The sequence below is a fragment of the Lycorma delicatula genome, chromosome 11 (assembly GCF_047948215.1).
Source record: "Lycorma delicatula isolate Av1 chromosome 11, ASM4794821v1, whole genome shotgun sequence".
NCBI lineage: Eukaryota > Metazoa > Arthropoda > Insecta > Hemiptera > Fulgoridae > Lycorma > Lycorma delicatula.
Genome location: NC_134465.1, coordinates 54,463,308 through 54,475,868, shown reverse-complemented (window position 1 = coordinate 54,475,868; position 12,561 = coordinate 54,463,308). Strand labels below are relative to the sequence as shown.

General features: G+C 34.2%; 2 protein-coding genes across 4 annotated transcripts in view; one reads left to right on the top strand and one right to left on the bottom strand.

The window, feature by feature from the left end:
- The window catches only part of Naa15-16 (N-alpha-acetyltransferase 15/16), a 375,203-nt gene that overhangs the window by 84,643 nt on the left and 277,999 nt on the right, over positions 1 to 12,561 (top strand). The window lies entirely within an intron of this gene.
- Positions 115 to 12,561, bottom strand: part of LOC142332285 (uncharacterized) — a 58,433-nt gene continuing 45,986 nt past the window's right edge. Inside the window, exons 2-3 of the mRNA XM_075378621.1 lie at positions 5,962 to 6,118; positions 115 to 4,042 (exon numbers count right to left, since the gene is read on the bottom strand). Of these exons, the coding sequence (XP_075234736.1) occupies positions 642 to 4,042; positions 5,962 to 6,118 (3,558 nt within the window). The 3' untranslated portion in view covers positions 115 to 641. The remainder of the gene's footprint in view (positions 4,043 to 5,961; positions 6,119 to 12,561) is intronic.

The following is a 12,561-nucleotide window of genomic DNA, read 5'->3' as shown; positions in this document are numbered from 1 at the left end:
TTTACTTGAGCATCATTTACATAATTTTATAATGATTTAAATATCTTATTACATAAATATATTATTACATAAATTAAAAAAAGAAATTAGGTAGTAATAATTAAACACACAACATAATCTGACAAAACTAAATTTTATGTCCGCCTAATTTGGCGTACATAATACATATTTTAGCACATCCTTTTATTCTACGTACATTTATTTATTTACATTTATTTTAATAATCACACACGGTAATTAAGATTTATTTATCTTTTGTTTCGATTATTATGCTATATTTATTTAATATTATCTGTTTTTTTCGTGCTCTTAAAAACACAATTTATACGCATATATATATATATTTTTTAAATTAATAAGAACTATTTAAAAGTACACTTCAGTTTGATGGAAGCGTCGTTGGAATATGCGCAGTTTGATTTTTGAGTTGTCCAGTACACTGCTGTAAGTACTGTTGGTACTTTTCACGTAGTATTTAACCCGATATGTAAATTGTGGGTTTATAAATTTTAAAATAAAAAGTTCATTTATTTATAGTTTTGTCAGCTTTACACAGTAAAATCATTCTTCCAGTTTTATTTTTGGATATAAATAAATAATATATTAAATGGCATTTATAAATTAAATTAAAAAAAATTTTGTCATTGTTTTCTTGCACGATTTTCATTATTATTTGTTCTTCTTTCATCGCCGTTATTATTTTCGCTGCCGGTTCTTCTTTCGTATCTTCTGTCGTCTTGATTGCTTTGCCTCCTTACATTCCTTCTGTAAATATTTTGTTGTATATCCGACGACGGGTAACCTACCGATTGCGGAGTCAGAAAATAAAAGTGGCCGCCACCGTTACCCGGTAATGTATACGCTATTACGCCGTTCTGACCCGGATTGCTATCCGAAGGTAATCCGTCGGTTTGTCTTTGCGACGACGGATTATATAATTCCGATTGAGGTTCGGGCGTCGGGTTTTGTTTAGCGTAAAGGTCGTTGACCCTCGTGTCCGCGGCTAACGACGGTTGCAGTCGGGGTCTTTGGATCAGACTCTGGGCCCGTCCGACGAATTGCTGATATAAGTCCGTTATGATTTTTTGTCTCGTTCTCGGATCGAATTCTTCGGCGTCCGGATTAATCGGCGGTAACGGTTGCGCGTAGTTGACGTCCGTGTCGCCGTGGAGCGATATCGGCGGCGGTCGAGTCGATTGCACCAATCCGACCGATTTTATCGAGTACGGCGGGTAAGCCGCGTTAGAAGGACGATTTTGTCCTTGATGATCGTACCTACTTTTTAATAATTCCGGGTCGAATTCTTCCGCTAACGGTTCTTTATTCGGTAAAGGTTGTAGATAATTCACTCTGGTATCGTGAACTAACGAAGGCGGCGGTGTTGTCGATTGCGCTTGCGCACGACCGGGTGTGTACAGTCCGGCCGGTCGGGGCCGGTACCTGTTTTTCAACGATACGGTTTCGAATTCTTCGGCGTCTGGATTTTTAGGCGGTAACGGTTGGACGAAATTCACTCTTGTGTCGCCTTCGTACGATACTTGGTGCGGTCGTTGAATTAACCCCGCGTGCTGGGGTTGTCGTCCGAATCCGGTGTTGTACAGATCTTGTATCGTTTTATATCTGTAGTCTAACTTCTGATCGTCGTCGATGGAATCCTCGTAGTAGTCGTATTCGGGATATCGTTGATAAATGTTTTGTTGGACGGACGGTCTTTGCGTTGACCAGTAGTACGGATACGATTTCTGCGAGTACGGCGGCTGTTGTGACGTCGGTTGTGAAGCGGTCGGAAATTTTACCTTTTTGTGCGTGTTCTGTTGTACCGGTGGCGGTGTTTTTGCGGTTACATCTTCTAAATGGGATACCGGCGACAGAGGTGTAGTCGGTCCGTCTCCGAAGTTTAATTTCTGGCCGAATATCGTAAAGTATTTTTTTGTTATATCGTCGATCAGTGAAATATCGTGTTGCGTAAAGTACGCGTGATACGGATTCTCCGTTTGAACGATATAAGGCGACGACGTTGTGGTTTTTTGTGTAGATTTTGATCTCTGATTATACACCGCGGTTTCTGGTCTTCGGTCGTACGATATTTCCGGTCGTGGCGTTGTGGTGCGTAAGATCGGCGGCGACTGTGTGGTCGAGTACGGTGCTGCAGGGTACGGAGTCGACGATCGCGGTACGTCGTAATCGTAATAGTTGTCGTATTGTAACGATTGCGGCGGCCGCGGTGTCGAAGCCCCGCTCAGTTTCGGCGCTTCTAACGTTCCGTAACCGGGCGCCGTGTAACTGTATTCGTATACCGGCGGTTTATCGGTACTAGTTTCTAACGGCGTCGGCGGTTTCGTTATGTAGAAATATTGTAGCGGTGAAGCAGGACGATTAGTGGTGTGTTGTTTTAACGGCGGTTGTGGCGTGTTGAAGTATTCTAACGCAGACGGTCTTGCCGTAGTGTAGCAACCTACTGTACATTCAGACCATTCCGGCGGTATCGGAGACGATATCGCGACTTGTTGTTGAATCGGTTCTTCGTAAAAGTAGAACGTTTTAAGGGCTTTACCTTTCTGTTGATTATCGATTTCGCCCGGCGCTGGTCGGTACGGCGCTGGAGATATCGTCGTGGTAGGACGGTACGGTACTTTAAACGCTTCTGGATATCCGTTTTGTCTTAAATAGTTTTGACCGCCGTCGGGTGAAAATAATACCGGTCTTGTGATGTTACTTTCGGTCCATTCGGCCTGGTCTTTCAGCGTCCGGAGCGGAGCTTCCGGTTTATCGTAATCGTAGCCGTTTTGTTGTGCGTTATTTAAACGTGGATTTTGAACGAGCGGTTTTCTCGGTCCTGTTATGTAGAACGGTCTCGGAGCCGGTATCGGCACCCATCCGCTAATCACGGCGTTCGGCGGTATCGCGTGCTTCAACGTAGCCGGCGTCACTTCGTTCAGATCGGGTTGCCGGAAGGGTTCATCTGTGACAATTTGTACGGCGGGACGTCTCGTCGTCGTCGACGGGTAGCCGTGTTGAGATTTCCCGCGGTACGCTGACGGCGGTTGTTGCGGTCTTTTCGATTTGCGTGCCGGCGGTCGTTTCGTTTTCGGTCGCCTCTCCTCTTCCAACGGCGCGAAAAAGTCCGGCGGCGGCGGAAGTATTATTCCCGGTACCAGGGGACCCGGCGGTACCGCCGTCCCGTTTTCTCGCTTGTAAACGAAGTCGTAAGGCGGCGGATAGTATATCGACGGGTCGTCCTCGTCTAACGGTTCTGTAAAATTTCCCGGCGGAGGGAGAAAATTGGCTCCCGGTGGTATTCCCGGAGGAAAAAATCCTGTAGGAGGAGGTCGTATCGATCCGTTTCGTATTGCTGTCGGTGGCGGAAAGGGGAACGGTTGTATCGGTCCGTACGGGCCGTTCCCCGGAGTGAAGTTTCCCTGATACAAACCGGCTGGTGGTGGAAAAAACGGCGACTGCGGTATCGTTCCGGAAAAATTTCCGCCCGGCGGTGGGAAAAACGGGAAGGGCGGCGGGCCTCCCGTACCGTTAATTCCTCTAATAAATTCCGTCGGCCCTCCGGGTCTTAACTGAACGGGAAAGGGCGGCGGTACTTTCGGATTCGGCGGTATTTTCACCTGTCTCGGTGGCGCTTTATAATTATCTATAGGCGGCCACGACGGGTTGTTTACGTTATCGCGGTCCTCGCTGTATTTTCCTCCGCCGGCGAGTACCAGTAGATGGTTTTCGGCCAACCAAATCTCTTCCGGTTTTAAACCGCCGAGATTATTCACGTTATCGCGCGGTACCTCAGGATTGACTTCGTAGCTTATGATTCCCGGCCTTTGCGGTTCTTCTGGAAATATCTCCTTCTGTATGAGACCGTATTTACCGTCGGCGACTTGTTGAGCCAGCGACGCCTTATCTTCGTCGTCGTCATCTTTGTTACTATTCTTTTTCACCGTCTCCGTTACGCTTTCTCCGCCTCCTTTTTCACCGTCATCTGCTTTTTTATGTCGTGCTATCGTTATCGGCCGTTTTGTTATTCTCTGCGATTCTCCTTCTGTAACAAAATGCAATAAATTAAAAAAAAAAATCCAGAAGAAAATTATTCCTTTAATAAATAACAGCTGTAATTATAATAATTACAAAAAAATGGCATTTTGTTCCGTCCATCTTTATCTGAAATAAAATTAAATAACATACGTGTGAAATTAGAAATGTTATTTAGGGAAGATAGATTTTTGTATACCGTGCTGGTGTACAATATCTCTAAGGTAACCGGTACAACGGCATACGAAACGGGTAATGGTTACCGTTTATTGCCGTGTTCCTATTAAATAATTTATTCCGTACTAAATGTTAATTTCGTTTCTTCGATTATCAGGAGAAAAATTTAATGTACGTGGTCCGCGGTTAGTTAATCGGAAATTATACGGGCCGTAAAATTTTTGAAGTTAGTTTTAGGGTATTCGGTTTTCTTAGTTAAAATGGGAGCATATTTTTCTTATTTTCCCGCAAGCAGTACTTTTACTTTCCATTACCCGTTAATATATATTACTTACGACTTTTTCTTCTTGTAAAAATGTTTTTGGATTTCTTTGGAAATGATACATTTGTTTTAAAGAAATTTGAAATGTTACATTATTTTCTTTAAAATATCTACAAATTTTAATATTTCAAATTGTTTACAAGATTGGTGAATGATGAGTCAACGATTATTGCTTAATGATAACCGAAAAAAAGCAGTAGTACAGGCAATTTGTCATCAAAATAGGCTGTATTTGAAAATCCTTACCTACCGATTGATCTTTTGTCCATGCGTTAGGGGTGATGAGGGAAGCTTAACTCCAGATTTTTAACATTCCCCTCCCATAGATTTTTGAAAAACTCGAAATATTCGAAAAAACGTTGTAGACCGGTTTCGAACACGTGCCCAATTCACAATATTTTCACACTTTCACAAGCTACAGCTCCAAAACGGTAAGTCGTACAAGAAAATTGTTTAAATAAAAGTTGTCTGTTTTTTTGAGATTAACAACTTTTCCATATGCAATACAGACGAAAAACAATTTTATCCGGTGAAAAACCCGAAAAAACACGTTTTTTACAATTTCAGCGCCACCTAGTATTTCAATTTCAAATTATACGGCATAACTTCAAAAACATTAATTGTAGAGGAGAATGTCCTCTACATTTTTTGTTTGAAAAACTTTTCTCTAAAATGCATAGATTCAGAGAAAAACGCATTCAAAAACTTTTTGAGTTTTACAAAAATCTGGAGTTAAGCTTCCCTCATCACCCCTAACATATGGGAAAAAATAGGTAGGTAATCGGTGTGTAAGGATTTTCAAATAAAAATTGACTGTACTACAGGCTTTATTGAAAAGTTTTAATAAAAAACTTTTCAAATGATTCCGTTTTAACAGAGAACTATAAAATATTTTAAGAAAAAAATTGGGTTTTTTTTTCTTCTGAAATATGTAAATTGCGAATAAATGTTAGAAATTCTTTATAAGTTAAGGTATTCTCTATATAATATTTTTTTAGGTTGAAATTGTAATAAAAACAAACGGCTTCGACCTTCATTTTTATTATTAATATTAAAAGCGATTTTCGCTTCGCTTGAAAAACTAAAGGGAATGTTTATTTCATTGTTTTAAGTCCACCGTAAAAATTCTAAATTAAATAGAAACTATTTAATAAATAATAATAAAAATAAATGAAAACCTTGGATTTCCCTGCCTATTATTATTATAAGAACGTATGTAATTTTATATGTTAGTTGTATTTTCATTCTTCATTGCAGTTTAACGTAGCCTTTTTTAAATTTAATAATATATGCGTTTAATTTTAATTAACGGTAGAAATAAATGTTTAGTTCCTGATCGTTTTCATTTGTTATTATTCTCATGCGGAAATTGTTCATTTATTAATATAATTTTACTGTAATATTTAGTTTTTGATGTTAATAATAATTACCATTGTTAATATTAGCAGTTACTGCTGAATTATGCGAGTATCTTCTATTGTTATCTTCCATTGCTACTAAATCTTCTAAAATATATTCTTTAGAATATGCGCAAACGACCATTGCGCATACTATTATTAGTAATTGTATGGCTTCTTTAGTGATCATCTGTAAAAAAAAACAAAAAAAAACATGGAATTAATTTATAAAATTAAAATTAATGAATAAATTAATGTAATTATGCAATATTTTGATAAAGTTATCCGAGCATAAACAGTAGAGCGGAATAATTCACTTTTTTTTTTGTATAAGCTGAGTATATTTTAGTTAAAAATGTATACGTTTTCGTGAATAATTTAAAAAAAAGCTAGCAAAAATATTCCGTAACTTTGCTTATTACGTCGTCACGTCATTAAAATTCCCAAATTTCGAATAAAAAAATGTTTTTTTTTTATTTCGATAATTTAGGAGCTCCCTTACTCTGGAAAAATTTATAGAATATTTATTTATTAAGAAGTGATTGCTATAAAAAATTGTATAAAAAGTATTGAAAAAATGAAAGTATAACTTTTATGAAGGTAATTTAAAAAAAATGCTTCTAATTTTCTGTCTGTAATATAATGTAGGTATCAAAGCTACTTTAATCTTAATAGCCCTTTAAATAATGAAGAAAAGTCTGATATGGACACCACATAACTTCCTTGTACGCCTATTAAATTACATACACATTTTTAAAAAATGAAAAGTACATAAAATTTTATTTCATTAATAACTTGATATATTTTTTTATTGTTGTTGAATTATTATCGTAATTTTTTTTACAATCAGAGGTTAATGACTATTTAATAAATCAGAATATTTAAATTAAAAAAAAAAAGTTAAAGGAAAATGAAAAAAGGAAGAAAATGTTGCAAACAAAAAAAATAAACAGGAAGAAAATGTTGTAAACAAAGAAAGAATAAAAAATGTTAAGAGAAGATGATAATAAAGAGGAGGAAAACGTTAAGCCCAAGGAAAGAATAAAAAGATTGAGAGAGGTTGATGAATATAAAAAGAGAAAATTTGAAATGTAGAGAACGTGTACACAAATTAAGATCAGAATTATATCAAACAAAAGAGCGATTAAATAATGGCAACAGAAAATAGATGAACGAAACGATTATCAACTCCGACTTACGGAAAATATTGTCCGACAATATCAGAGGACAATAAACTAAAAGATAAAACTTTTTTGCAATTTATCGAAGATCGAGCATGTATGCCTCAGTGTATATGTTGTTCTTGTGAGGGTCTATTTTTCAGTCACTGTAGTTAACTTTAAGGTAGATAAAATTAAACAAAAATTCAACTAGAAAATCCAAATATAATACGATTCTAAATTATAATCTTCAATTATTATTAAATAATCAGATGTCTGATCAAATCTATTACCTATACGCATACGTAATAATGCCTATTAAATTACATATACGCAACTTCTGATTTTTTCATATTCTTTTTTATTGTTATTATTGTAATTTTTGTTTTACAATCGTGGGTTAATAATTATTAATAAATCAATATATTTAAATTAAAAAAAAAAGTTAAAAAAAGAAAAGGAGATAATATCTGATTCCAACCGGATGTTCCTTCCCCTTGTAAGATCCAAATATTTCATTAATTAAAATTTTATTTGGGTATAACTTTGGAACTAATGAAAATAAGTACCACTTATGATATATCGTTAAAAAGATATCAATGAGGGGTTATTACTGTTATTAAGAAAAAGTCCAAAATCCAAACGTTTCTGGATTTTCCGAAACTAGAAAAATGGATTCAGGGACGGTCAAAATGGATATTTCCGTTGAAATCTGAAAACCGAAATTTTTCGAGATCATAATACTTCCTTTTTACTAAGTACAAATAATTAATTATCGAAAGGTCGGTCTTTATATTAATCTATACCAATATGATATTATTTAAATAAATTATGGTTATTTTTGTTGTGTAATTATTAGGTTTTGTGGTGATTAAATTGTAATTAAATGTAATTTAGTATAAAATTTATCCCTACTTAAAATGTGTAATGGATAAATATCATAATTTTGTTTATGTAGAAAAACCTTGAATTTTTTTTTTGCTATATCTATACTATTGTATTATTATTTAAAAATTGAATATTAATTAAATTATTTTTATTTATAAATATGAATTATATATATATTGGTAGCTTAAATTAATTTAATTGAAAAAAAAGAAAAATGAAAGTAGTTTTCCGTAAATTGAAGTTTTATTTATAATATATATATATATATTGCACGACCAGGGTAACCGTTTATTACGTTAAAAAAGATTATTATTAAGTAAATTTTAATTTTAGGTTGGCTACATTAAATTCGTTACGATTATACAAACTGTGCTTTATTTTTTAATTAAAAAATTTTTTTACACCACTTTTTTTATTGCTTCTTTTTTTCTCTATTCTTATTGCCGGAAGTGTATCGGTGTGTTATTATTGAGATTGTCTACGTTCTGTCAAGTCTCTGTAGTCCACCGTGTCATAGTACGTGCCGTCAAGCCGAATGAGTCTGTGTTACTTCGACCACACGTCGTTCGTTATCGGCGACTATATATATATATATATATATATAGTCGCCCTCTCTTTAAGGTGTAATTCTAGCGTAACCGATTACCATGAACGAATTTATTGTGCGTAATTTTTCTCTTCATACCGTCCATCTTGTTTTTTTTATAATTATTATTCCATCGGTTATACTTCAACCATTCATTCGCTGTAAAGAAATGACGCGACCAATCGCTTTATTAACGTTCGTGTCTGTATGCACGCGTTTGCAAATTAAATTTCTACCCCCTCTCCATCGTGTATTAATAATAATTAAATGACCAGGTATATTTATTCTTAATAATTCTAATTCTGTTGTTGAACAGTAAATTAATTTGAAAAAAAAAATTGGTAGAACGAAATATGTGACCTGAAGGACGAATGAATAAAAATTAAATTTTTGTTCGTGTATATTTTTTCTAAATATTAAAAAAAATTACTTGAGCATTTACCCGTTAATTTTTGTTTTATTATTATTTTTTTTAGTTGGAAATTTTTTGCAGTTAGTTAAATTTATGCTAGTCATCGTTTTAGTTGAAGGGAATTTATTTCCACCATCTACTATTCTGATTTTTTGGTTAAAAGTCATAAGAGTTAAAAATAAATTCTTTATTTCGTTTGTAATCAACTCACCTAAAACGTCATCGTTAAAAAACGAAATTAAAATTCTTGAATATTTTTTTTATATGCTCTATGGATTCTGTCATCTAAAAAATTAAAAAAAAATCCGTTTCGATAATTTTTTTTATAATTTTTAGATACGATTATTGTAAGATTATTTTTGATAAGTCTTTGACACGCACTTTGAGGCTTGTCAAAAGGCTTAAGGTAAGGGCATCCTGATCTCCCTGGAGGAAGACATTCGCCTTGTGACGATCCAGGTTGCCACACCGCCCTCTCCGTTCATAGCTCTGGATGGGCTTTACCGGAGGTCGTCTTTTAGACCCTCTAAACTTGATAACACAATACAATCGTCAGTCTGGCCTCTTTCAGGATGCCACCGATGCAAATACCTCGATAGTGTATTTATACACCTTACTATAGCCTTCGTTTGGCCTTTTCCAACCGCGACCAGCTATTGTCTCTCAACTATCAAATAACCGATTCGCGGAATCGCGATCCACGTGCTTACCTATCAATCCGTAAACCTTTCTATATCCACCTTCAATTAGACTGTGCACTCAGATCATTACTAGATTGGGTCTTCACATACCAAAAATACGATCGTCGTACCAACAAAACAAATAGTGATCGCAACGACGACAATATTTTCCTACAATTTAATTTACCGAAAGTCCTCTAGATTCACAAATTTAATTAATAAGTCTCTAATGAAAACATACTCTATCTCTCTGCTCTAGTCCGCTTTCGGTCAGTGCCTAAACCCTCCCGTATTGGAGCTGGATTACTGAGTTTTCCACACATTCAAGGTGATGGCAACCGAGACCTTTAAGGTTCGGGCCCATTTTAAACCCGAGTTCGTTTAAGCGGTTTTTTTTCCATAAAACACTCCCAGACAAAAAACACTCGCTCCTTCTTCATACAGTTTTGATTTAAGTAAAGTCAAACGTAATAATAACGATTTTTTCGACATTAAATTATATCTCCACGGCTGAAAACAACATAACATTAAATGATACCTTCATACCTAACTACTACAAATAAATTAACCCTAAAAACTCTTGAGATTTCAACTCCTAGGAAAAACTCAGGACTTTTACTAAGATGCAGATAGATGAGCAATTTTTTTTTTTTTTTTTTTAATAAAAATCATTTTTTAAAGTTTGTGTATTTATTTATTCTACAGTAGATTTGGAAAGCACCAGAAATTAGGGACTTTTTTGAAATAGTAATGGTGTAAGGGAAATTATTTCATAAGTTGGTACTATATCACAATACGCGCTCGTATTACGTTCTTGTTTACTTTAAACGCAATAGTAACTAGCTATATCCTTGTGTAACGTGCGTTGTTAAACATTAATGTCAAATTTCGTATTTTAACAGAAAAAAAATTGCATGAGAAAGTATATCAAGAAATCGTAAATTAAATAAACGCTACCTTATTTATTAATGGTACTAGTGTTTCCAAATGATTTTATTTTTTCATGATGTTTATTGCTATGATCGGCCGATAATTGTAACAAATAATAAATATTAAGCTTTTTCAAATCTATGAAAGGAAAGCGGTCGAGGGAAGAAAGATAAAAATTGAAAATTCATCGGTAGGATCCGATAGAATACATAGTGATAAAAAAAAAGTGTTTAGTAAGGTGCAGTAGATGCGACAATATTCTACTGATTTGGCACAAATCGGTTTTTTTTTAATTAGTTTTATCGCTCCAGAAATCAACTTTTAAAGTAAAATCAGACCGTGCTCGTAAAGTTTCGTCGGTGCGACGAAGTTGTTAAAAATGTTATCTTAAGTATGGGTTTCAAGAATGTTTACGACAAAAAATATATATATATAACTAGTTAAAGTTGGTAGTTATTATTACGAAACTTCTTTAAATTTTAAAGTAGATTTAGCTTAAATCTTTTAATGTTTGTGGTGTTTTTTTTTTCTTTTAATATACGGAGATCTTTTTGAATCAACACATCTATTACTTTCATTTATTTTCCAGTTAACTGCCACTATAGACCTCATAATCTGAATTTAATTGTGAAAAATGAATCTAAAGTTGTAATTTAATATAATTTGTGTTTTTTTTAAGTTGAAAATGTGTTGGGTTAATCTCGGGTAGTGTAATGGGATTATGTTGCTATAAATTAACGGGTCGTGTGTGGTTTTAATTTATATTTTTGATTTCGTCAATTCATTATAAATCTAAGGTTTACTAATAAATGTCGATGATTTAATAATTTTTCATAAAAATTTTCTTGTGTAATTTTTTTTAAGCGGTTCGTGCGTAGGGTATTTTATATTAGAGCGTGTGTATGAAAATAATATATGCGCATAAGAAATCGTGAAAGTACAAAACCGCTGCCTGGAACGAAATTTCGTTCAACGTTGGCCGTCCCTTTCTCTTATCGTATTTTACTCGATCCAAGCGTACTTTTTTATTTATTTATTTTTTAAGATTTGCCGGTTTTGAAATACTTTTCGACCGTTGTTTTTGGTATCTTATTATTAAACTGTCAGGCCGATTATATCATTTAATCGTTGTTATAATTATCGATGAAACGGTTCATTGAACGTAATAGAAATGTTACGTGTAATTACGGTTCTTATATTAATCTGTTCGTATTGTGTTTTTGGTTCTGGTACGGTGTGGTAATGTAATTGGGAAATCTTCTCCAGGTTCCGGGTTCGATTTATAACTTAATTTTACGTTTCTTTAGTTTTATTCGTAAAAAACAATTTTCCTTTCATTTTTGCCGTTAAGCGTCGGGAATTAATTAATTCCTTTTTAATTATTTTTTTCAGATAGATTTTAATTTATAGTTTCGATCTTCTGTTTGATCATATCATGGGGTTTTATCGTTTGATTAATTTATATTTTCTTATCTATCTTTCGGCTAAAGTGATCCAAGATATTGAAATGTTGGCGTGTTTTCCCCCCAATAATTTTGATTACGTACTTTATATTTTATTTACAGGATGTTTCACGAATGATGTAACATATTTTCAGGATATTTAAATAGTAAAAATGTAACTAGTAAGGTTCGGAAACGCTTCCGTTAGCGAGTATCGGCTGGCGTAAACTTTCGCCCTGATTTCTACGCTTTCGGTAAAATCAAGCCCGATTATAATTTTTGGAACCCAAATTAAGGAGTATATTTAATATTTTTGAATAAATCTGATTTAAGAATTGATAGTTTACTTTTTTAAAACGTTTAGTCTTTTGTTTTGTAATATTGAATATTTTATTTTTCGTTTGTTTTTAATAAAACTTTGAAATGCTTAATTTTTTATTTAGTTCTGGAATTTATTCATACCGTTTTACTCAGAATCAAATTATGTAACGGGTTTAAAACATTAAGTATTTATTACCGGTCATTTAACAAAGTT